Consider the following 27,616-nt stretch of genomic DNA (forward strand, 5'->3'; position numbering starts at 1 on the left):
GACCTGAACATTTAAAGATGTTCTAAGAGAAGAGGAAACTCAAGTTTATTGGTCAACAGAGACGAACATAAAATGCTATTACAAATCACGAAAGGTCTCAAGTCACCAGAGATTACTTTTGTGATGACAGGCTATACGGCAATGAGAAAAAAACCTAACACATCATCTCCCTTGAGAAGAGACCCCCTCCCAAACTCTCTGCACCCCATTCTTCTAATTAAAAAATGTGTGAGCAAAGGTATGAAAACATAACTTTGGTTATAACCTACTTTTAAAAGCACAAGGAAGACGGTGAACTAGGAGACAGAGATGTAATCTGAGGTAGAAAACTGAAAGTTAACTCCCAAGAGAAATAAAATGATACTCATGTCTGGCCCAACGGTTGGAATGCATCTGATTCACTGTCAGCCTGCAACGTAGTATTAAAAATGCAAATACCAGTTAAAAAAAGAACACTTCCCAAGTAACTCAGCAAAGCTGATATAATAAAATCACAGAAAAGCAAACTCTAGTCCTCATTTGAGACTTCTGAACTAACTCTTTTCTGGTAGAAGTGGTAGTCGCACAACCAGCTAACTTGAATGCCCACCTTTGCACAGTCCAGGTAATTCTAAAATAGTAGTGTGTGTTGGGGGAGGGGGAGTATCAGAGGAAAAAAACTGCTGTCAAAATTACTGAGCATCTACCTGTCACTCTGCTAAGACTAAACAGGTTAATGCGTCTTGCTCCAGTTGTTGTACTTTGCTTTACACACATATTTATATAACACATGGAAAATACACAGAATCGCCATAAGTCATTTCGTTAATAAATTATACTCTATGTATAATTCAGCCACTTGCTTTTTTCATTCAAATAGAGGAGGCCATACGTGGCCTGTCACCTGTTTCTATATGTCCCATTACTTAAGAATGGCTTTTACATTTTTAAATGGTTGAAAAAAATACACCAAAAGAAGAACAATTCATCCCAAATGAAAATCATGTAAAATTTAAATTTCAACACTGTACTACAATAGCAGCATTGTGTTTTTACAACTAAGACCACATGGCCTACAGAGGCTAAAATATTTATTATCTGGCCCTTCATGAAAAATGTTTTCAACCTGTGTTAAAACTATTATTTAGAAGCAGAGCTGCTGGGTAATAACTTGAACGCATTTTAAATTTTGCTAGAAACACCAAATTGCTACCTGCAGTGGCTGTATCAACTCACACTCCACCAGAAACGTATAATTTTCCATTTCCCTCTATCCCACTTAATGTTCTACAAGAATCAGTATGTCATTGTTTTAATTTACACTTCTCTTCTAATCTGTAGGTGTTTCCTTTCCTCTTTCCAAACTGTATTTCTTTTCCTTATTTTTCTACTTTGTTTGTCTTTTTTTTATTTTTTTAAAACAAGTTGTACAGCTATTTCTATAATCTGGACAGAAATTCTTTGAGATATGTGTTGCAAATAATTTCGCCAGACTTCTTCTCATTTAACTTTGTTTTTTGTTTTGTTTATTATTGGTTGGTTTGTTTTCTTGCTATATGTGACATTTTAATCTTGCTTCAGTAATCTTCAGCCATCTTTTCTTTTGCTAGCTGTGCTTTGGGTAGCACAACATCTTTCCCTATTCCTTAATAAAAGACGGGTTAAAATTGTTTTGATGTTTTCTTTTTACTTTCGCATCTTTAACGCATTTGCAATTGCTTTTACATGCTGTGTAAAGGCAAAATCTAATTTTATTTTTTGCTCTGTGGCAAACCAATTACTTCAACTATCCTGTCCTCCAATATTTTTGTAAAACCATATCTTATCTAGTATGTTGTTATACATGTCTCTTTTGGTGGGCTTTGTAATACGTTGTAGATTTGTTTACCTATTCTAAACCAATATCACATTATTTCAATCACTAGTGGTTTAGAATTGAAAGCCCTACTAGTGTCAGAGTAAATGCCTCTCCCCATCACTGCCCACACTCCTTAATCATTTAAATGGCTTTGGCTATTTTTGCCCCTTTACTATTCCACATGAATTTGATAACTAGCCTATTAAGTTCCATGAAAAATCGTAAGAGGGCAGAATACAGTAATGATTAAGAGAGCCTATCAGGACGCAGACAGCCAGCACCCCCACTTACTAGGTGTGTGACAAGATATAAACCTCTCTGCATCTGCAGTCACATATAAAACGAAGATATACCTCATGGTTATTTTGAGGACTAAAGGAGCTAATAAATTCAAAGTGCTTGGAACAGTGCTGAGTATTTATTAAATACAAGAAATCTGAAAGAAATAGCACTGTATTTGCTTACAGATAATTTGAGTGAAGTTTTATATGATAATTTACTCTTCTCATCTCAATAGTCTATCTCTCCATTTATTTTGATGCTCCTATACAATCCATAATTAATTTTATAATTGTCTCCATAAAGAACAAGAAGTTGAATTACACACCTTTAGACAGAATCACTCAGATAAAAAGAGAGAACACACAAATAAAAGCAGAGATTAAAAAGGAGACATTGCAGCTGCCACTGCAGAGATGTAAAGGGCCACCAGAGACTACTACGAGCAACTGCACATCAACTAACTGGAAAACCTGGAAGAAAGGATCAATTCCCAGACACAGACAACCTACCAAGACTAACCCAGGAAGAAATCCAATTCTGAATAAACCAATAGCAAGTAACGAGATAAAAGATTCATAAAAATCTCCCATTAAAGAAAAGCCCAGAATCTCACGGTTTCCCTGATGAATTCTACCAAGCATTCAACAAAGAATTAATACCAATCCTACTTAAATTATCCCCCAAAAATGAGAAGGAAGAACCACTCCCAAACTCATTCTACAGTGACCAAAACTTTGACAAAAGCAGGACAAGTGGTTGAGGAGAAGGAAAGAAGAGTTATTACTTTGCCAGCAAATGAGAAATAGGCAGACACCTCCCTCGAAGTACCATTTCCTTATCATATGCAGAGCATCTAAAGGAGAATTTTCAGCTTCAAGCTTTTTTTTTTCTATTTCAGATAAAAATAAGGTTTGATATAATTAGGTTACAATGTTTGTATTTTTTAGGTAAAGTTTAAGTTGAAGTTGGTCCCTTCACCCAGGAGGTGTGCCGTACACCCTAAATTGTGCACATTAATCCCAAATCCCTCTCTCCCCCACCCCGCTTCTTAAATTTAATTGAGAAAAGTAAGAATCCAAGGTACTCTATACTAATATGAAACTAGTAGATGAACAACTACACACCAGCTGAGAGATTAAATGATGTGCCTGAAGACACAAAGCAAGTAACTAAACCAAAATTTGAACACAAGTCCATTCCCCTTTGTGCTGTTTCTCCTATATTACATTGCCTTCAAAGTTCTGTCTATTACTAGCGAGAGCAATTAGGCAATGTCTCGCCTGTAGAGTTCTTAAAAACTAGGTAACACAGAATACCATGACTTCAACAAAAGTAGCAATTTCTGAAACCAGATTACAGATTTATATTACTAACATAAATATCATTTTCCTTTTGTTTTACCTAATGTCTACAATCCTAAAGTATTATATATGTCAGTCTTTTAAAAATTGAGTCCACTTTTGTCCACTGATAAATTAGAAATAAATTTTGCTTTATCTTTATTACTAATTAATAATACATAATCTTCACAAACCTTAAGTTTTTTGACCCTGCAATTTCTTAGCCAAGAATTTAATAGTATGCAAACTAATATCTAAAAATATTCCAGGAGGTGGTATTAATAATTCAAAAGTATCCTGTAGCTCTTACCTATTTCATGGGTAAAATTCCATATTGCTGGGTTTCTTAAAGCAAAACAACTTACGTATTATGAGACATTCCCACCATTCTTTTTTAAACTGACAATGCAATACCAAAAGTCTTTTACTCCTTTCAATGGTCTGAAGAAATAAATACCACATTCGTTTGAGGATATACCCCACCTCAACCTCCAGCATTTAAAACAAAATAGTGTTCCACATGTATTAATATATAATACTACTGCCATCTTCTGGTAAAGAATTCCCTGATTCTTTACATTATTTCTAAAAATGAGAATCCTCCAGATATGAAATAACAGGTTTACAATAATAAAAGCAGAACAGATAATTAAAGCAAATGGCTAAAAATGCAGTACAAATAGAATTCTGGCAATAATTAATTTTTACCAGTGCATATAGTAAGTCCTCTCAATAATACTGAACACATTGAGCACATTTATTTGAGCCACAGAATTAAGTGCTTCATAAGCAAAATAAAAATTACCATAATAACCGTATGAAGTAAATTAGTTACTTTGTGTCTTCAGGCACATCATTTAATTTCTCATCTAGTGTGTAGTTGTTCATCTACTAGTTTCATATTAGTATTGAGTACCTTGGGTTCTTACTTTTCTCAATTAAATTCAAGAAGCGGGGTGGGGGGAGAGAAGGATTTGGGAAAGTCTCACTTAATGTGCACATTTTACAGATGCAGGAACCAAGGGTACAAGACATCAAGTAGTTTGCCTGAGGTCACGCAGCTAGTAAGTAGAGAATCTGAATTCAGCAGTTTACAGATTCCAATGACCTTGCTTTTAATCATCATATTATAATATCTCCTATAATGTCAGACAATAGACATTAAGTAAACCTGTTAACTCATTTAGAATATTAAGGTTTAATTTAGGAGAGTGGAACAGTAATATAACAATTAGTATCAGGAGAGTCATAGAACCAAAGAATTACAAGAAAACTCATAGGTGCCAGGATCTACCTTCCATATAATTCAGAGCAATTCACTAAAAATTCAAATAAATCAACCTCTAACAATTTTATAAGTGATCACATATCATCTTTAGATTTTATACAATTAAAAAATTTAGGTACTGTATGTTTAGTGTTTAAATTAGAATTGATTTTGATATAATTTAAAATAATAATAAGCTTATTAGTTGGAAACTACTACTTCTAGTATGTTATTTATCAATTTATATTCAGAGATGTTTTATTTTATAAAAGAGATAAATTACCATATTGTGCTATACTAGTACACTAACTCAATTAATGTTTTTGTTAATTATAGGTAATTAAATAAATTGATGTTTAAAAATGTCCATGAAATGATCAACACGTTTTGGAACTATAGCAGTAGAACTTTAATGCAGTCAAATGACGAAATGGATAATTTAATTATTATCTTTGATGCTTTTATAAATCAAATTAATCACACTTAATTCCTGAAATTCCATTTTAATGAGCTCTTGAGTAACTGAAATGACAAATAGTTATAAATAACAATATTTAAAATAAGTGGCCAAACGAGATGCTTAAGATAATAGAGAATTATCCTGATGAGGAAATTAATCATGTTGGAGAACATATTAATAGAATCGATAGTATAGAGAAAAGTCAGGGAGAAATTCTGTCAATTGTTATTTGAGCCACTTGGTAAATTTTGGCTTACAGAGTTGCACAATCATATCAATTTACTATTGGCAATTTTCAGAGAATCGTTTGATCACTAAGTTTTATATTCCCCACAATCAATTTTACCCAAATCTCAAGCAGATGTTTCTATTAAATACACAAGGGCTAGCAAGGATGTGGAACAATTATTTGCAGGAATGCAAAACAAAATAGTCACTTTACAAAATAGTTAAAAAGTTAGCAAAGTTAAACATGTACTTTCTCAAGGCCCAGCAATCCCACTTAGGTAATGAAATGAAAACTTAGGTTTGTATACAAATGTTCACAGCAGTTTTATTTATAATTGCCAAAAACCGGGAGGTTGAGGGATCTCCTTCAGTAGGTAAATGGATAAACTGCGGTGTATCTGTACCAAGGTGTACTACTCAGGAATGAAGAACTATTGATAGACAGATGGTGTGACCACATGGATGGTCTGGGATGCGTTAGTCTAGTGAAAGTAGCCAGACCCAAAAGGGCACAAATGTACAATTCCTTCTCCATGACGTTCTGGAAAAGGCAAAGCTATGAGAACAGAAAACACTTCCGGGGTTTCTAGGGGCACGAGGGAGACAGTGTATAGAAAGGAGCATAAGGAAAGCTCCTACGGTGATGGGCTGAATCTGTCAAAACCAAGGACTGCACATCAAAAAAGGAGATTTCACAATGTAGGGGTGTATGGCACACCTCTCAGGTACAAGACATAATCACAAGAGGGACTCTACCTAACAAATTCAAATATTGTGACTTGGTTGTTTGTACCCTCATGTTAACCTGAAATTAAAAACAAAAAGGGAGATTTCACTGGAAGTAAATTATATTTCATTTTTTTAACTCAAAAAATAAACTAGTTATAGACATGAATAATGAATTCTATAAATAGAACAGTAGCAAAGGTACAAAACATAGTGTTTAGGGATACAGGCTTAGGAGAGGAAACTAAAACGGGTAACAAAAATAAATTCCAAAAACGCTGAGACAGGTTAACTCTAAGGCAGAGAAGGTGGTAGAGATTAGAAATAGGCATGAGACATTTGGGAGCTTCTAGTATGTCACCATTGTTGTTCCTTTTTGGGGGGGGTGCATGAGTATTTCCTTGTAATAATTCATTGAGCTGTCATTTATTCTGTATGTGTGATAGAAAAAGTAATTTTAATAAAAAGCAAGCCCAGTAGCTCAGGATAAATTATGAAAGAATAAAAAAATTTTCTTCTTCTTAGAAGTATGGAGTACTCCTGCACTCACGTCTTGACTATTAAATGTGCGACTTTAGGAAGGTTTCTCAATCTTTCTTAGCCTCAGTTTACTCATCTGTAAAATGGAGAAATTACACTTGCTGCATAAAAATTAACCAGCAAATTAAATGAGGCTGATGTAACCATCCTTCAGAGTTTCTGCCTAGTGTCCAAGGCCTTTTTGAGGGTTCCTTTTTATGCACATGGGATAGATCCCCAACAGTGACAACTTTGTGTTATAGGACCTCTACTACCTACCACTCAGTTAGACCAGAGGTGTGAACTTAACCCAAACTGAACTAATCACAAACCCCTCTAAGGAATTTAAAACAAGGAATGAGCAAGTTCATTCTGTCTAGACTACATCACATACAGAAGAGGTGTACATCTCCAGAACATGAGCAATGAACTATCCAAAACAGAAATCAAGGAAACAATCCTGTGTACAACAGCATCAAAAAATAAAGTAAAATACTTAGGAATAAGTTTAGCCAAGGAGGTAAAAGATCTGAAACCATAATTGATGAAAGAAAGCAAAGAAGACACAAATACATAAAAAGACATCCCTTGTTCATGGACTTGAAGAATTAATATTGTTAAAAGGTCCATACAACCCAAAGCATCCTACAAATCCAATGGAATCTCTATTAAAATGCCAATGGCATTTTTCACAAAAATAGAAAAATCAATTCTAAAATATGTAAGGAGCCACAAAAGACCATGAATAGCCAAAGCAATCTTGAGCAAAAAGAACAAAGCTGGAGGCATCACATTCTGATTTCAAAATATACTACACAAAGCTATACTAATCAAAACAGCATGCTACCAGCATAAGAACAGATACATAGAGAAGGGACTAGAATAGCGGTCCCATTAATAAATCCACACACTTATGGTTAATTGATCTTTAACAAAGTTGCTGAGAAGAATACACAAGAAAAAAAAAAAAGAAAGTCTCTTTAATAAATAGTGCTGGGAAAACCGGACAACCCACACACCAAAGAATGAAAATAGGCCATTATCTCACACCATATACAAAAATCAATTAAAAAATGGATTAAAGATTTAAATGTAAGACCTAAAACTATAAAACTACTGGAAAAAACATATAAGAAAATCTTTGTGACATTGATCTAGGCAAAAAAGTCTTGCACATGACACCAAAAACATAGGCAAAAGAAGCAAAAACAAACAAATGAGATTATATTAAACTAAAAATCTTCTGCAAAGAAGGGAAACAAAAGAATGAAGAGAGCATCAAGGGAATGGGAGAAAATATTTACTAACCACACTCAACTCAATAAGAAGATAATAAATTACCCATAACTGAATATAGGTAATCACAATGTACTGCATACTTGAAAATTTCCGAGTAGATTTGAATTGTTGTTAATACAAAAAATAAATAAATAACTATTGTGGTAATCATTTCACAATGTGTACATATATCAAATCACCACAATGTACACTGTAAATACACACAATTTTTATTTGCCAATCATACTTCAATAAAGCTGGGTGGGGGGAAGAAAGTAAATAGCAAGAAAAACAAATGAATAAAATCTCCAGAACACTGGTGTCAACATTTTATGTCCCTTAGGCACCCAGAGTAGCAGAGAAAGAAAAGACCGAAAGAACAGGAGGGAAGACTGCCTGAATTTCTGCTTCCGATTCTAGTCCCTTACTGAGACTTGCCCTTGGGTTCCAGAAAACATAGAATATCTATATACAAATATCCTGAAGAGACTAACGCTAGCTCAGGTTGGATTCTACTAAATACAACGAACTGTCTTAGCTAATGCATTAACGAACCATGAACACTGTATCTGGCACATAGAAAAGTCTAAAAGTTAATGATTGGGGCAGCACTTAACTGGTCTCTGACCTCCTGTGTAAGGCAGACACTTCCCCACCACGCCCTGAGAGAGACCTAGTCTGGCGTTCAAAATAGTGTAAACTGACCTTGATGAGGCCTTATTCACATATTTCTACTTGCTAAATACTGCATTAAGAGAGAAGGAAATTCCAGTACTATAAGATAAAATTACAACAACAAAACTTGAGTCTTGTACCTAAATTCAGTATCTAAAGCAAAATTTCTTCTATTCCACTAAGAGAAAAACTAAGTGTCTACAAATCATAATGTCTCATCTTTTCCTTGGGTAATTCTATAGAATTTAGACTTCTATAATTTTGGTAACACTAAAATGAGCAATATTCTTATCTCCACACCCTAGAGGCTATCTTCCCAATACAGAAAGGGCACAAAACTAGTGACCTGTGTAAAAGATTCGCTGACATAAATGTTTTTCTGTATACTTAGCCAAACCCAGCCTATATAGACTCCAATAAAAAAGCTGGGAACCAAGTTATCTGAGCCAAGTGTATTCAACAGGTCCTTATTTTACCTCATCTGCTCTTAGAAATAAATTATAATACAGTTAGTAAGACATAGGCAGAAACAAAGTGTTGCTACTAACTGTATGACTGTGTCTTACTCTATCTATAAAGTCAGAAGACATACAGGTACTCCCAATGGTCTTTATATAATGTTCTCCGTCATATATGATCCAAAATATAAAATATGGACAATCTGTACCAATGGATTCCACTGTATTCTATTCCTAGTATATGTAGAAGGTAATATTTTTTATATGTAATTGCTGATTTTAGTAACACTGTAGTAACATTTTTAACTTAAGACTTGAAAAAAATGCAAATATATTCTAGCCTATATTATCCTTAATAAAAGTATTTTTGTCATATCTGATCCCTCATGACACACTTTTCTCAATACAAACTTTCTAAGTCTCACTCATATTTTCATGTCAACAGCACTCGCATACAAAAAATAATACTTGTATCATTCATGTAAAAATTCCTGGAGCACACTGAAAACTTAATTCTCCTAAATTAACTGGATAAAGTATATCAGTGATCATGAAAACACTGGTAAATAGCAGTATTATAAATAAAATTTACCTATAAACACTAGAGGGTGCTCTAATTCAACAGTGTTTGGTATCTCTGGCTTTGATACTAAAAAATTTTCTCCTTGATTAAATTAAAACAATCCTCAGCACTGAAAATTTGTGCTTTTGAATTCATACACGCAGATAATTTAAAAGCCAAAATTCCATTCTTCCCAATCATACAATGAAACTTAGAAGAATTCCACTGAAATTTTTATTGTACAATTATTACATACTTAATATTACATGTTAAAAGAATAAAAAATACAAGTACAGCAGTAGAAAGGTCTTACCTACAGAGGAAATTAATACAGTGTTCAGATGACTAAGAAAATGTGATATCGTATGTAGGCTTATGTTCAAGGGAAATTGTAAAACAAATTAAGAAAAAAAAGACATAGTGACCCTAACTAAGTATTCAAGCATAATTCAGTCATTTCACAATGATAATTTGAGAGCTAGTATTTAAACAAGAAATAAAAGTGATATTGCTGTAGGATCTCAGCTGCTGTCTTAAAGTATTTTTGAAGCTAAGAACCACAGGAAATTGGAAAAGAAAATACTGAAGGCTTTGAATATTGAGCTAGACAGTGGTTCTCAAACTTCCTAATGCCGCAAAGTATTTTCATTGTTAAAAAGGGGTCACAACCCACAGAGTGAGAACCGCTGAGCTAGAAAATACCATCAAGTCTAACTCTGCGTAAAAAAATTATTTTGCGCTAGTTTTAAAATTTACTTCTACTCAATTATAAGCTCAATCATAAACCACAGAAATTTTCAAAATTGTGAAAAATTTGTATATTGCCATTTGGCAATCCAGAAAAGTTCCCAAAGTATGAGTTTCTCATACACAGCTTTAGACAGTTCCAAACGATAACAAAGTTTGATGGGCAGCAAAATATATTGCTATATATTTCAAGAAAGTGGCTATTAACAGAGCCATTATTTAATCATAACAAGGTATTTTACCTTTAAAAATGATGACAGAGAAACAACATTATAAATATTTATAAAATTCACATACCCAAAGTCAGCCAATTTCTCTTATAAACAAGCATGCACACACCCTGTTCCCTCACACACAATCCACACTCCCCAAGGAGGGAGGACCTGGCTTACGCCTCTTACTCCTTTCCCTAATGAAGTATCTAGGGGCCCAATAGAAAGTATGGCTCCAAGACAGCCAGTTACGGCAAGTCTTTTTAGCAAGTCTGAAGTGCACTTCTGCCAACATTATATTTTGGAGCTCCAACATAATCCTAATCACAATCTTAGCTTCCCACTAATACTTATAGATTTTCTCATGAATCTGAAAAGCATACAGCCTACATGAAAGTTTTTAAGACTGGGTGGAAATATATAATTTTACTTACAAACACCAACTCTCATCTCTTAATATAATGTTTCATAAAAATGTATAAGTTGTAAAACTAGAATATTTTATTTGAATAATAGTTTAAGATACATACCCGCTTTCCACGATTTCTGAATACTGTTGTAAATTCATAGTCTCTGTTGTAATTTCTACTTTCCGTACACTTCCAAAGAAATCAGTTATCAGGACATTTTTAGGATCCCTCTGAAAAAGATCAGTGCGATGTCCAGGAGTAGACACACACAAACTTTTAGGACATACCTGAAACTGAAAAATAATAATAATAATTATAATACACACATCCATAAAAACACACACAAAACTTTAATAAATTCAATGACACATACATAGACTACAGTGTATTTTTAAAGCTCTCCCAACCTAAAGGAGCAACTAGTTCTAAAAATTAAGGTTTCGTTCCTATTGTAATACTTGCAATTCCAAGAAATAGTACTATACAGACATTAGAACAGTGATTAAAAAAAAAGGAAGTTGGCCACGGAAGGAAAGAACAATCACTTTCTTGAACCACGTGCTACAAAGTGTATTCTGAACCACTAAATCCACCAGGAGCTCACACTCAACGCTAGGACAAGAGCATTACTTTCTTCTGTCTGTATTCATCTCAGTGGGGTGCTCTACTAGAGTGGTTTTCAGACATTTGTGTAATCAAGACCCTTGATTTAAACTTTAAATTCAAATAAAATATTACATGACAGCCCCATATGGAAAATACATTAACACAGACCTGCTCTGGCTTGCGAAGTTGAAGCATAGCCCCCCATGGCATATCACCTTTGCCCACTGCTGTAAACCTAGGTACCATTTTATAAGCCAAATAACTTTCTTAGTTTATCTATGACAAAAATGAATTCAAGCCACTTCCACACTTATTCTAGAGCTCCAAAGAATACAGTCTGAAAACCACAACTTCAATACAAAACAGACGTCTTTAATAACTTGAGTGTTAATCTCATTCCCGATACCCCACATCAGGATTTACCAGGGACAGACACATATTAACTCATTCAGCAAAGCATAAAAAGTGTCTATTACATACAGATCCCACTGTTGTATGAGGACAGGAAGATTGATAAGGTGTGGATCTGTCCTCAAGGATTTAAGTCTAGAAGCAATGAATAAGCTTAACAAGGCAAAAAAAAGATGACAGGTTCCACTTCAGAAAAAGATTAACATCTTATAGTATGAGAATGGGGAAAAAGAAAGTGGGTTTAAACTAATTTTTAAAGGAAAGGCAGATCTGCAGATCGGAAGTTAGAACACTCCTAGTAAAGGAGCAGTTGCAGAGACGTGTAAAGCAAACGACTTAGTTTGAAGCACAGGACACATGAAGGATAAAACTGAAGTCCTAGGGATACTGAAGGCCTCATGGGCATTCCCGCATGAGCCACTGATGGGTTTTATTAGGAAGAAGAAAATAGGAAAAGCATAGACAAATGAGCTTGGGAAACACTAAATAATATTATCTTCTTTGCCACTAATACAAACATACTTCCACTTATTATGAAATCATTCCTTCCCATCTTACGCATTATATCAACTGATTTCCTTAGCCTAAACAACACAATGACTCACAGGTGCTGCATTACTCCCTTTAATTTTCAATAATCCCCTTCATGTACAGAATGCCCACACTCTAGCCAGGTCATATGTTTATTATCAAAGATAAGGATCATGTATTATTTTAATTTCTGTGCATCTGCAGTTGGTACTCTAGAAAAGCATGCTAAACTTCTCTTCCCTCAAGCCTGAAAACGTATCTCCTCCAACAAGAAATTTAATCACTAATCCAGGTAGATTTAAAGAAAGCATACAAAGGTGCATTGTGTCATGTTCCTTCATTCATTCCGTAATATTCAATAAGCATCTCCAAGTACTAAGTTCTGTGAACAGCAAGATTGGAAATGTCACAGATGTAAACAATTATAGTGCAACACTAAAAGCATAGTAAAAGCGCACGGCAGGAACATCACCTAGAGCAGGGTCCTCAAACCGCGGCCCGCGGGCCACATGCGGAAGTGTGATTGCATTTGGTCTTTTATTTCAAAATAAGATATGTGCAGTGTGCATAGGAATTTGTTCATAAGGAAATACCATTCTCTTCCAGAAGCTACCCAGTAAGTGAGAACCGAAACTCAATTAGTAAGGTCCAGGAAAGACCTATTGTAATAAAACTTATAAAAAATAAAGTTCAATGGAGGCTCTAAAAATTTTTTAAATTTTACCAAAAAGAACTCGTGGAGGCTTGCTGAAGGAGGTAGACTCTTATTTGACCCCTAAAAACAGATAGAATTTCAAAAGGGGAATCTAAAAAAACAAAATACATTTCAGGTAAGGAAAAGAGAATGAGCAAATGAAGGAAAACGATGTAGCTCCAGAATAGCAACTTTCCTGGGCTAACACGTTAGGGCTCTTGTGGTAAAGACAGACACTCATACAAAGGTAGATTCAAAACAATTGAAAAGGCCACAATTCAATATATGGGACAGTATCCTCCCAGAGTAAAGGGGATAACAGACTTCATTATCACCTTAAGGTCAGCATACCTCTGTGCTATAATCAAGTCAAGCGAATACTTACAAGGTCATTCATATTCGTTTGACTAGCTGGATTAATTTCTTCCAGAAATTCCAAGACATAAAATGTGTATCTATCCATAAGATGGACTCCGATTGCAGGATCAGGTTGATGCTATGAAAAGAAAAGTGTATGTTTAATAGCATCATTATAACAAAAATGTTCAAAATATAATCAAAATTTCCTTCTATTGTGCTAAAAAGTCCTAAGAATATGAAATAACAGTACATTCATAAAGCATGTAAATGATTTCAGAATTAGCTACACATTCTAAAGACACTGCAGTTTACAAACGGAGAAAATGTACCTACCGAGAGTGAATCTTCTCCCACTTGGCTACTCGCTAGAGCCATTATGTTGGGAGAATAAAATCGCTCATACATGGACGCTCCTTGACAAGTGTCAATAATAAACAGTAGCTCATTGTACCTGAAAAAATGATAGTACTTTTCACAAGAATAATGTTGTTAATTCCACATTGACTAAATATTTCTATAATATTTCCACAATATTGGAAATGACAATCTTAGTCATTTCATTAGCTAAAAATTTAGAGTTTTTAGTAGAATCCCCAATAGGAATCTGACATTAGAAAAGTTAAAGGTATGTGCTCAGCCCTACTATGAAACTAATTTATGGCTTTCACATGAAAGCTATAACCCAGTTATAACCCAAGAATAGGGGGAAGGGGGGAAGGGAGGGGAGGGAGGGGGGATGGGCGGAGGGAGGGCGATTGGTAGGATTACACCTGCGGTGCATCTTACAAGGGTATATGTGAAACTTAGTAAATGTAGAATGTAAATGTCTTAACACATTAACTAAGAAAATGCCAGGAAGGCTATGTTAACCAGTGTGATGAAAATGTGTGAAACAGTCTACAAAACCAGTGTATGGTTCCCCACGATCGCATTAATGTACACAGCTATGATTTAATAAAAAATAAAAATTTAAATTAAAAAATTTAAAAAATGTTAAAAATTAAAAAATAAAATAAAGTTAAAGGTATAAATACCTGTCCAAGGAAACCACCCCACAGAGGTTAGGCACCAAGTAGCTGCCCCACCTCTTTCTTCCTCCCTTGTCTGTGTCACATGATTCAGAATCCAAATGAATACGTAATTCAACAAACACTTATTCTGCACTCATGCTGTCCTAGAAACTGTGCTAAGTTCAGAAAAAAAATATGACTTAGTTACCATACTCAAAGAATTTCAAATCTAACCGGAAGGCCAGTAAACATGTAACTAATTTGAATATGATAAGTATTAATTTACAAATATATACTGAGTGCCTACCACATGTCTGATATTACGCCGTGTAAAATAACCCCTGCCTTCTTAGAGCTCAGTGTCTCACAAAGTCAAAATGCTCTATGAACACTGAGAAAGGAATGGTGGGAACGGCACAGAACGGTAGGGCTGAGACAGGTGACACCTGACGTAAGCCAGGAAGAGTGAGCATTATTTTATATAACAGAGAAAGGGAAGGAACATTCCAGCAGAGGAACAGATCACCTAATTTTAAACAGTATTAATATTTTGTAGTAGTTTCTATGTAGCTGGGATTTAGAATAAACTTAGGAGAATGAGGAGAAACTGGTTTCAAAAATGAAGAGTAGGGTCAATATGTAAAGGATCCCACCAGAAGTCTGGATCTTATCCTATGAGTTTGGGGAAACCACAAAGATTGTTGTTGTTGTTTTTTTAATGGAAGAATAACATAATCCGGTGATATCTATTGTCCAATAATCTGGCTAGCTGAAGGCGAAAGGAGGGAGGAGATATATTCTGGGAGGTTTTTTCTCAGACAATGGGTTCACGAGCATCCAACCTACAGCCCACGGAACACATGCTGATTTTAAGAGGACTTTTTTTGCTCATCTATGGTGTTGAATATCACAAAAAGGACGCACGCACAGATCTTTTTTTGCTAATTAACTTTTTTTAGTGTTTGTGTAGTTAACATGTGGCGCAAGACAACTCTTATTCTTCCAATGTGTGGCAGAGAAAAAAAAAGGTTGGACACCCCAGCTAGGTAAACAGCTAACATTACACCTAGAAACAAAGCACAGAATCCAGAACCACAATACCCAGAAAAGTGACAGGAGGCACAGTTAATAAATATGACATATTTGTTCTGAGGCAAAGCCTGCGAAGGCCCCTCAGAATCAGAAACATGTGGCATTACGGGAGGCAGTACCCAGTACAGTTACCGAGGAAGAGAGAAGCACTGAGCTGGGCCCCTGGGCACGGATCCTCGCCCTGGAACTACCAGCTGTGGAAAGCTTGGCAAATTACTTAGCCTATCTGTGCCTCAGTTTATTCATCTGTAAATGAAAATAAATGATAGCATCTACCTTACAGAGTCGTCATTAAAGTTAAATGAGATAATACATCCAAAGATAGTACCCAGGACCTGTTGTGCACTCAACACAAACACAGTAAACGCGAGCCGTGAGTAAGACACTACCAGAACCTAGAAAAGCTTTCTCCTCAATACTTCTGTACATTCGTATACTTACATTTCAACATTTATAATATTTATTTTGTAGCCCAGGTGTGTACATATTTCTCTTTTCCACTAGATTTTATACACTTTGAAGGCAGAGTAAGCATCAGATTTCGCTTTGTGACATATGTATAGAAGGTAGCCTGTGTTTACTGAACTTAATCAAGTTAAAAGCAGTTCTATTGTTACTTCAAATTTACTTACATTCATATATATATGACAACTTCCAACTAAAGGGATGCTTACCAAGGATTGAGACAGACTCTCACTGTTACCCTCGGGTAGAGTGCCATGCGTCACAGCTCACAGAAACCTCAAACTCTTGGGCTCAAGTGATCCTCCTGCCTCAGCCTCCTGAATAGCTGAGACTACAGGTGCCTCCTACAACCCTTGGCTGTTTTTTCTATTTTTAACAGATATGGAGTCTTGCTTTTGCTCAGGCTGGTCTCCAACTCCTGACCTCAAGCAATCCACTCGCCTCAGCCTCCCAGAATGCTAAGATTACAGGTGTAAGCCACCACATCCAGCCATAACATACCATTCTTAATGGGAGTTAAGTTGTAAATTTTATGCTAATCATAAAATTTTTTTCCAACAAAGAAATAATATGTTGCTATTACACTAGGGCCCAGAGAAGGAGCTAGAAATTAAGAATAGGTACAAGTTGAAAAATAAACAAATGTTCATAAACTCCATAGATAATAAGAAATTTGGTTTTTCATGTTATACATATATGATAACCCTGAGTTTTTCTTTGAAAAATAACTCAGTTTAGGGCTGGGCATGGTGGCTCACACCTGTAACCCTAGAACTGAGAGGACGAGGCAGGAGGATCACCTGAAGTCTACAGTTCAAAACCAGAGCATAACAAGACCAAAAATAGAAAATAAAAAATTAGCTGGGCATGGTGGCACCCACCTGTATTCCCACCCACTCAGGAGGCGGTTACAGCAAGCTATGATGATGCCGCTGCACTCTAGCCTGGGCAACAGAGCAAGACGATGTCTTCAAAAAAATTTTAGTTAAATTAAAAATTTTTTAATTTTAAATTTAACTTCCACTCAGTTCAGTGGAAATAACACATATAAATGTAAAAGAGTGGAAGAAACAATGAAAATAAGTTAAAATCTTATAAAATAAAAATTGTAAACCTACTAAGCATGCAAAAATCAGATATTAATATATCTTATGAAAAGAAACCCTTTGCTAATTACCGTCTTTTCTGCCACATTTGTTCAAAAGCATCTGCAAGTTCTATGTTGGTAATTTCTTCAGAATCTTGAAATTTCAAGAAACCATTTCCACCATGTCCTTGTGAGAAGAGTAAAAAGTTCAGTAGGTATTCTATAAATAGAAACTGTACACATTCAGATGTATTTGTTTCACTCACTGCAATATTCTAATATCACTTAATATTTTATACTCTAAATGCTGTAAAGCAAGTAAATTTAATTTTCTATTATACAAATTCAAAAGAGAATAATGACAGAGATTTTAAGAGTGCTCCTATCCTTCAATTCCAGAAACCCACATTTATAATCTACTACTGGTTCTAGTATTACCTCAGAAAGGAGTTTCTATTCATAAAAGCTTTTCAAATACCAGGCAGAGTTTTGGTGAATAAGAAGTTGAAGATACTAGCTGATCGCATGGTCTGCTTGTCGTCTTCACAGTGTGGCTTAGAATGCTATCCCCACTAGAAATCACAGCTCTCGCCTAAACACTGATGTTTTTAGTACCAGGAGAGAAGAGAGAAGATCCTGGCATTCAGAGTGTATGTGGGAGCCAGTCTGTCTGGATTTAAACATTGGCCATGTCACTTACTGACCATGTTTACCCGAGGCAAATCGTTTATTTAATCTTGCCACACCTCGGTTTTCTCAGCTGTAAATTGAGAAATGTATCAGCAGGAACATCATTAGCTTGCTTATGTAGCTCCTTTGTGCAGATTTTCAAAAGGTACCTCTACTGGGCATCAGAACAGGAAAAACTGTCTATTCTAGTCGAATAGCCCTGTCACCTCACAAGTAATGAGTGACTATGCCTCTGTGGGGAGCAAGGGAGAAATACTCCACCCTCCTAGTAGCTACAACCCCGTGGCATGGCACACAGTTTAGTAAGTGTGAACACATACTAGATTTCAGCTCCCCCACTTTGCCCCTCAACCAGATGCTTGTATGCACTGTATAGCCCACACAACTATATATGGCAGCCCTGAATGTCAGCACCCAAGTCACGTGGCTGCTGTGAGGATGAAATGAGTCAATACACACAAATGATTTAGAATATTGCCTGATGGCTCAATGCCCATAGCACAGTGGTTACAGTGCCAGCCACATACACTGAGGGTGGCAGGTTCAAACCCAGCCCAGGCCAGCAAAACAACTGCAACGAAAAAAAATAGCCGAGCTTCATGGCGGGCACCTGTAGTCCCAGCTACTTGGGAGGCTGGGGCAAAGAATCACATAAGCCCAAGAGTTAGAGGTTGCTCTGAGCTGTGATGCCACAACACTCTACCACGGGCAACATAGTGAGACTCTGTCTCAAAATTATATATATACACATTGCCTGGTGTATAGTAAGCCTCAATTATTATTAGCTGTTATCATTTTTATTAACATTATCACAATTATCAACTTTCCTGTTCTTTCACAGAGGGTGGTAACTCTTTTTAAAGGATCCAATAGTAAATGTTCCAGCCTAGTGAGCCACTTGGCCTCTGTCACAACTACTAACCTCTACCATTGTAGTGTGAAAGCAGAATCAGACACTATGTAAACAAATGGATGCAACTGTGGTCCAGTGAAACTTTATTTTCAAAATAGGCAGCCAGGAAATTGGCCACAGTTTATCAAACCTTATCTTAAACTTCTGCAATTTGTTCCATGCCTGAAATTATCCTGAAAGAGTACCAAGGGAATAAGAAAATTAAAAAAAAGCAATAAATCCTTTAGCACAGTACATCAGACAAAGCTAAGCTACAGAACTGTACTTCATTCAATTTGCCACAAAAGCTTGAAAATTTTTTGTAACTTTCAGATAAGGTATAATAAATATTTTTCAGATAAGGTAAAATAATATTTTCCATTAACTCTATTGAGTTAATTTGTAAAGTTTATAAATTGAGTTTTGAAAGTTGTAAGTAAATGCAATGTGACCTAGTAAGAATACCACTAAGTAGGAATCGTTAATTGTCCTACTATGTGACAGCTAAGAATCACTCGCATCTGTTTTATCACCTGGTGAATGGAATATCTTCTGAAAAACTTATTTTACATCTCTTTATCAATATTCACACTTACTGAACACTGCTGTAAGATAGGCAATGCTGATAAAAAGACGAAAATCATAATGAATGATATCTTGGGATTCAAAGCACAGAGAAGACAATAGATACTGAGTAAGAAAGGAACAATGAGTCAAATGCCCTGATAGAAACTAAGAATCAATGTGAGAGCACAAAGAGAAGAGCTCACACTAGCCAGGAAGAGAGGGGGAAAGTCTTTTTGGACAGGGCAGTTACAGGTGTATGAGTCATACCAGGACACTTCTGAAGGGGAAAGGAGGAGTTAATAATTACACTGGGACAACACGTATAAACTACAACTGTCCCAGGAAACTGGGGCCATAAGTCACCCTGGACTTAAAAAAGAAAGCACTGAAAAAAGTGACTCCTGAGCAACTCCTAAGAAGGAGTAATCAAGTCAGCCAAGCAGAATGAGAGGACATCATTAGCAAAGGCAACAGCTTAAAGAAATGTTTAGAGGACAGAACAGTCGAGTGCTTAAAAGGGAATTAGGAAAAAATACAAGAACTAACACTGAAATTAAATAACTAAATCATAATATGTCAATATATTATATACTATAATGTATAATATACATTATAACTATTTACATTATACAAAACTTTATCTCCAGTATTCCTCAAAGTATAGTCAAAAGACCACTCACTACCTCTCGTATCTGGGGAATATATTCAAATGACAATTTCATGAACACCACCCCAGACCAAAACTAAATGAGAATTTTAGAATAAGGCCTAAGGATCTACATTCGAGAAACCCTACCCACACTAAAATTTGAGACTCAATCAATGGAAAACCATTATAAATTTTTAATCATATAAGGGATTGATTCACAATTTCTGTTAAACACTTTAATAGGATGATTAACTAGAGACCAAACTGAAGGATGCTGTAGCAGGACGCTAAGGAAAGGGTGACAAATTTTAGCAGAGAACAGGAAAAAATATAGAGATAAGAAAGTAAGAAACAATTCAAAATTTTATGCTGTTTTCAAATAGCTCCATGTCACAGGAAAATAGACCTACATGACAAACCATTTTAACCACAAATCACTTAATGTATTTAAATTTTTTTCAATGTGGATTTCTTTTCAGAAAGTTTCAATATGTTTTAATATAAAATCTAAAGATTATGCAATTACCTGTCATATAAATAAGAATATTGCTTCTATCATCAGAAAGAAGACGTTTTGATCTAGGAGTACTTGGTGGGATCCTGCCAGTTAACACCCGTAAAAAATTCTCCACGGTTACCTAAAAATAAATAAGAGAAATCAGATGAGCTAGAACCTGGAGAAACTTGAAAATTATTTTTTATTTTCAAAAACATTCTTTCTTCCTACTCCATGTATTTCTCTGTTGAATACTCTCTATGTATTACTTTTTGTGTCTCAAACACAGAAAGAATTATAACTCAAAATAGATTCATTAGCTCAAAGTAACTTTGCTTCTATAAAAAAAGTACTAAAAACTAACAAAGAAAAACTACCTTGGTTTAAAATAACTCTAAAATTTTTAATTGCTATGAGAAATCTGCCCCTAAAAATTATCCAAATTCTTAAAAATTATTTTGTGTTCATAGGCAATTCCTTAGGAAGATATAAAAGAATTTGTAAATAAAATCAGCTACATCACTGCAGCTGATCTATGCATCTGTTTAGTCAATTATAGATAAACCTTAAAAAAATAGTTCCATATGTAATTCCCCAAAATTATGTATCTTTAACTTTTGAATGCATTTTGTTACTTAGATTTTATTAGGAGAATCATAAATGTGTAAAAGCTTTATAATACTTTAAACTATATTTCCCAGTCTGGAATTAACTCTCTGAGATTCTTTGAAGGCACATTTAAAGTCACAGAGAGTAAAACACAGATGTAAAGTTAACAGCTAAGTCATATACTATGCATTTCTAAATTTAAGAAGCAGAGAATGTATCCAGAATTCTTATTCGCCCTTTATTGTGCATAAATGTGTAGGCATACATATGTGTGTGAGTGATTTAACTTACATTTTTCCCAAAGGACAGCAAAATAATTGTTTTAATAGGACTTCTTGTTGACTAACAAGGAAGGGAAATTTTTGGTCTACATTTTAAGAAGACTAAATAAACAAGTAGAAAGTCAAACATTCACACATATTTCACTCAGTGAACAAACATTTTTGAATGCCTGACATAAGCTATTTGTACTGCCAAGGTATAAGTTATAGAAGATAACTTAGGCCCTCAAGAAACTTATAGTCTAGGAGGAGATTAGATATGCTTTTGAAATTGCTTCAAAAGAGGTCTGGGAACCCAGAAGAAACTGCGTCTTAGCTCTCGTAGGTTTGGTAGAAGGAGAAGGATTATCCAGGAAGACTCCATAAGAGATTTCAAACAACATTTTCACTATCTATTACATTCAAAATAAAGTTTCAAAAAGAGAAAATATACTATGTAATTTTTATACTTACATTTTAATTTTTAATCACATATGCATAAAAACACTAGAAGCATATTAAGTAGTAGAAACATGGCTGAGTTTTTTGTTAGTCATTATAACTTTTCCACAATTACTAAAAATACTAAACTTGAATTCATAGAGCAAATATAAAAAACATATTCACCATAAAATACATTTCTTATAAAAGAAAGTTGACCCATGCAACCTCACCAAAATAAAACAGAAGGCAATATAAAATTTTTCTATCCTAGATACATATATGAAATGTTCATGTTTTAATTTTTTTTATTGTTTTTTTTGTAGAGACAGAGTCTCACTGTACCGCCCTCGGTAGAGTGCCGTGGCGTCACACGGCTCACAGCAACCTCTAACTCTTGGGCTTACGCAATTCTCTTGCCTCAGCTTCCCGAGCAGTTGGGACTACAGGCGCCCGCCACAACACCCGGCTATTTTTTAGTTGCAGTTTGGCCGGCGGCTGGGTTTGAACCCGCCACCCTCGGCATATGGGGCCGGCGCCCTACTCACTGAGCCACAGGCGCCGCCCTTTTTTTTTTTTTTTTTTTCTTTATTGCAGTTTTTGGCTGGGGCTGGGTTTGAACCCACCACCTCCAGTACATGAGGCCGGCACCCTACTCCTTTGAGCCACAGGCACCGCCCTCATGTTTTAATATTTTCACTCAGATATTGTGTCCTTAAGAAGAACTTCAGAGACAGAGCTATGTCAAGGCTTCAGTCACAATTAACTTTAAAGAAAAGACTATGACAATTCTGTTCTACCACTGGTTTTAGAGCTTAAAAGTAATGACATTTCAAAACTGTGTGACATTTCAAAATTAAACCGCTTACCTCATAGCTTCTGTAATCCACTTCCACGTCATCTCCATACACATTTAGTTCCATGTTCTTGTGACTAAACACTGTTGCTGGTTTGGGGTTTCTAGGATTACATGCCATATCATCTGCAAGCATTAGGACAATGTGACTAGAAAACAAAAACTTCCAGTAAATATACTGTGCAAATCAAAATAAAAAGTTACACACACAAATTTTATTTATATAATGTAGCAATTATACTCATACTTTTCCTCATTAAAAAAAGAACTAACCTGTGAAGCTAATGAATGATGCCCCATGATCATATCAATGTACACAGCTATGATTTAATAAAAAAATAAATTAATTAATTATAAAAAAAAGAACTTTACAACTACATACTTAGAGAGGCTTGAATCATATTTTTCCTATTCTTATATAATACATAGAGAAATTATGACAATTTGGCATAAACTTAACAGAACTTAAAGGTACTAATTTAATTTTTCTCCCCAATGGCATACATTTTACACCATATAGCAAAGGAAAACTAAGAAGCTGTCTTCCCCCAACAGTTAAAAAAATTTTAGTAGTATTAGACATTCTTGAGACATGCAGAGTCCACATTAAATAATGATGTTGCAAACAATTTAACTTGCAGAATCCGCAATGCTTCAGCATGAAAACACAGACTCTCTCGGCAAGCACAATCGCAGCAGCACAGGTACGGTCACACCCCTCCAGCTCCAACGCGCTAATGCCAGCCAGTTACCTCTTGACTAGATGCTGCAATGGTCTCCCCTCCCTGGCTTCCAGCTTCCATTCTCACCCTCTTTCAGTTCATTTTCCTATTAGCCATTAGAGCAATCTTGCTTAAGGAAGTTGAATCATTAAACTTCCCCACTTAAAACCTTCAAGGATGCCCCATTATAATTAGAGTGAAACAGAAACTCTCGATATCATCTAAAAGAACCACTGAAACTGGTCTCTATCTCTCTAACTTGAAGCCCGTCCCACCCACATTCACCATGCTCCCTCTACACTGGCCTTTTGTTCCAGGAATATGCCAAGTCTATCCCACTCCAGTGGCCACTGACCAAATTAAGCCTTCTCTTCTCCCAGATCATATCATTCCAATGTCAGCTAAGGAACTCTGTCTCGTATGTTTTATTTTCTACACCACAGCTATGAATGTGGAATCCCCGTCATCTCCCACCACCACTGCATTAGAACAGAGACGCTATCTGTCCTGTTGATCACTCTATCACTCAGGCTATGTAATAGAGCCTGGCATATAGTGGGTACTCAGCAAGTGAATGGAACATTTTCATTTTTGCACACAATTTCTTTAAGAGGAAATTATATAATAAAATCTCTCTTAAATACTTCTCATCTTGATTCTACCATTAAAACTGGTGAACATGAATCAGGAAATTTTCTATTTTACCATATACTTTAGCTTCCTAAACAGAAGGGAAAAATTAATGTGGCATATGTAATTAGTTTGGCAGGAGATAGCAAGAAGAAAATGTTCTGCTGCATATGTTCCAAATATACTAAAGTTCAAAACTGAAACATTGTGATTTTTCTTGAAAATTGGCTAGATTTCTACTTTGAAAGCATTCCAACCCTGACACATTCAAAGATCAGATCTTCAGCTGTTACTGATTCATTCTTACAGAATGGTGAAAGTTATTTCCATTATCTTCTCTTTTTTATAGCTTAAAGAGATCATTAATTTACATTAAGTTACTACATATCATCAAGGATTTTTTGTTTGATAAACAAGACTGAACTGACCTCATAAGCATTCCGTTAAGCCACGTGCTGTGCTGAGGGTTAATTCCACATTAGGATATTAAATAGTTTTTCAATATTAATACAACGGTCAATATCAATCATAAAGAAGAAATTTCAGCTCAAAAATCATAAAATTGGTCAATATTTTTCCTAGAGATAATTTTAAGCCTCAGTATAGGTATTATGACTCTTGATTAACATAATCAACATATCAGAAAAAACACATATTGGTAGTGATGTATTTAGACAAGAAACAAATGAGGAAACAAAATGGATTTCAAAGGTTCCGAAATCCAACCACATATTTTAGTTCACTGTTCCGAAACTTAAGAAATGTCTAGAACTCTTTTTTGGAGAAAAAAATTGTCATTTGGTCCAAGTATAAAAACATTTTTATGATGGTACTAAAATACAGATATACAAGCCCACCACCATAGGCTACCGTTCTTATGCAATGACAGAATCAAGAGAAAATTATAAATTCTAACAAAACCACCAAACAGTCCTCTAAAAGCATTAATTCCGTTTGACAGATGATGTTATTTTCCAACAACTAAATGACCCCTATGTTTAACTCAGAGCTTCAGGCCTGGTTCTAAGCTAGGTTCTGTGGGTTTGTTCTTAAGTTGAATTTGTATGCAAGCTGAAACAGGTACATTTACCTATTACCTGCAACAGCTTGTGTTCATTAAGAGCAAGTTGTATGTAAGTTGGATGTTTGTAACTCAGGGCCTGCCTATAATCTTTTTCTATATTTTGATGTCCATACTACAAACAATTCAATGATATAGGAAAGGTCTGCTCACAGAAGTATGCTCCACAATATGCAGCTCATAATTTCGAGGCTCTGGTTACTGCTCAGGACAATCATATCTTATATTAAGTAAGTTTTTGCCAACAAATATTTGCCGAATGCCAGTTATCATGAGATCTCAGTGGACTCCTTAGTCACCTGAATTATCAGGTTAACATCATGGCAGTTACATCACTCTGCAATGAATGCAACAGTCACTATTCAAATCATGACCCTCCACAAAATCCACATTGAAGACACACTACTACATTCCTATAAGTAATAGTAATAAGTTATTAAAATTAAGAGAAAATCCCCAAAATATATCTCCCACCAATACAAGAATATGATATTCTCCCAGTCTGGCTGATGCATGTACTGTATTTTATTAATCCATTCTTGTACTGGTGGGTACTTGGTTGTTTTTACATCTTTGAGACTGTGAATGTTACTTTTCCTTTTTGTTTCTTTTACTGATACTGCAGAATTGAGCAATATTATCATATAACCACTATTATAACAGGATTCTAATATCAGGTTTGTCACTATGTAGTCATTGGCCTTACTTAAACATGTTCTCAGGAACACATTTTTCTCATGCATAAAATAAAGTATTTTCTTTAAAGACTATTTTCATTCCAAAATTTTCAAACATAAAACATTTCTGAAGATCAAAAATCATTCTAAAAGTACGAAGATTTGAAAGAAAGAAAACTGTCATTGTTTGCAGATACTACAGCTATCAAAAAAAAGAAATTTATAATCAACTTCCTGAAATTAGTAAGAGTTTGACAAGCTGCTAGAACAATATACAAAAACCACTGCATGCATAGCAACAGAAGTTAGAGAATATATTTTTGGAAAGGTACCCACTATTTACAATATCAACAAAAAATAAAGTATTAAAAATTTACTAAATATGTTTATGGAGAAAAATAATTATAAAACCTAATTGAATGCTATTAAACACATAATTGGAGCTATAAATAACTCATAAATTGAAAGATTTAATACCAAAAAGAAATCCTTCCTCTCTGAATTAATTTATAAAATCACTCCAATGCAAATGAAAATCCCAATAGAAACTTTTTTTAAGAACTTGAGAAGTGATTCTAAAATTAATATGGAAGAGTAAGACCCAAGAATAATCGAGAGTATTCTAAAAAAGAACAAAGTCAAGAAAATCTAATTACCAGATACACGGATAGTCACAGGGTCAAGTCATTGTGGTAGTGGTGAAGAAAAGGTAGTTTTCTCTCCAACATCCCAAAACCTTTCTACTTAAAAATCAAGAAAGAATTTCCACTATGCTCAATAAAACCCCTCCACGGTCTTCGCAATCCTGCAAATTGGTTCTACTTATTATCTAAGAGAATGAAGATAGCAGCCAAAATTCTCCTTTTACCTTGTCACTATTTTCTTCAGAACACATTTCAACTTCCTAACTATTCTAAATGTTTCCCCATTCAAGATATTGTACACTTCTTCACCAGGGTCCTCATCATGTAGGGTGACAGACAGATCAGCTGCCAACGTGTGAATAAAATGACAGATTGTTCAGGATACATAAGTATCCATATTAAAACAGTATTATTTATATTTTTAAGGAGTATAGGAGGAAAAACTGCTGGGAAGTGACAGGAGACAAAAGAACATTCAAAGGCAAGAGTTGCATTTTACAAGGGTACATGTTAAATTTACTAAGTGTAGAATATGTCTTAACACAATAACTAAGAAAATGCCGTGAAGGCTATGTTAACCAGTTTGATGAAAATATTTCAAATGGTATATAAAACCAGCACATTGTACCCCATGATTGCATTAATGTACACAGCTATGATTTAATAAAAAAAAAAAAAAGAAGAAGAAGAAGAATTTATTCTACCCATGACTCTTTGGATATTTTTAATATACTTGTAACATTATCTGTTTTCTGAATAAATTCATCAATAAATCAGAAAAAAAAATTACCTTGCCCATAATTATGACTGTACATTGCAAATTATTTACATAGACGTTTTTTATAGGTCCAGTCCTTTTGTTCATAAAAAATAAGGCAAAAGTCATAAAATATTATCAATTGTAAAATCAAAGAGGCATTCCTTATATTTATTCGATTAATATTAACTATTTTCACAATCCCCCAGCACTACATTCAACACAGAAATATGATTTTAGAAATTAATAAAGGATTTAAGTGACAAGTATGCATAATTATACTCATCTCTAAAGACCTTCATGAGAATAAAATGAGGTAATATATATTAAAATAATTCTCTTTTGGTTCTTTTAAATCTAATTCCCTGTTTTCAAAGAACCATATATC

General features: G+C 34.8%; 1 protein-coding gene across 5 annotated transcripts in view; it reads right to left on the reverse strand.

Moving 5' to 3' along the window:
* PIGK (phosphatidylinositol glycan anchor biosynthesis class K) overlaps positions 1–27,616 on the reverse strand; it is a 78,383-nt gene that overhangs the window by 36,572 nt on the left and 14,195 nt on the right. For all 5 annotated transcript variants that reach the window (XR_008380195.1, XM_053591742.1, XM_053591743.1 and 2 more), the window contains exons 4-9: positions 22,731–22,866; positions 20,582–20,693; positions 17,348–17,444; positions 13,937–14,054; positions 13,629–13,739; positions 11,122–11,294 (exon numbers count right to left, since the gene is read on the reverse strand). Coding sequence is in view for 4 of the 5 variants with exons in the window: in XM_053591742.1 (XP_053447717.1) it covers positions 11,122–11,294; positions 13,629–13,739; positions 13,937–14,054; positions 17,348–17,444; positions 20,582–20,693; positions 22,731–22,866 (747 nt within the window). In the remaining variant the exon portion in view is untranslated. The remainder of the gene's footprint in view (positions 1–11,121; positions 11,295–13,628; positions 13,740–13,936; positions 14,055–17,347; positions 17,445–20,581; positions 20,694–22,730; positions 22,867–27,616) is intronic.

Source organism: Nycticebus coucang, chromosome 5 (assembly GCF_027406575.1).
Source record: "Nycticebus coucang isolate mNycCou1 chromosome 5, mNycCou1.pri, whole genome shotgun sequence".
Lineage (NCBI taxonomy): Eukaryota > Metazoa > Chordata > Mammalia > Primates > Lorisidae > Nycticebus > Nycticebus coucang.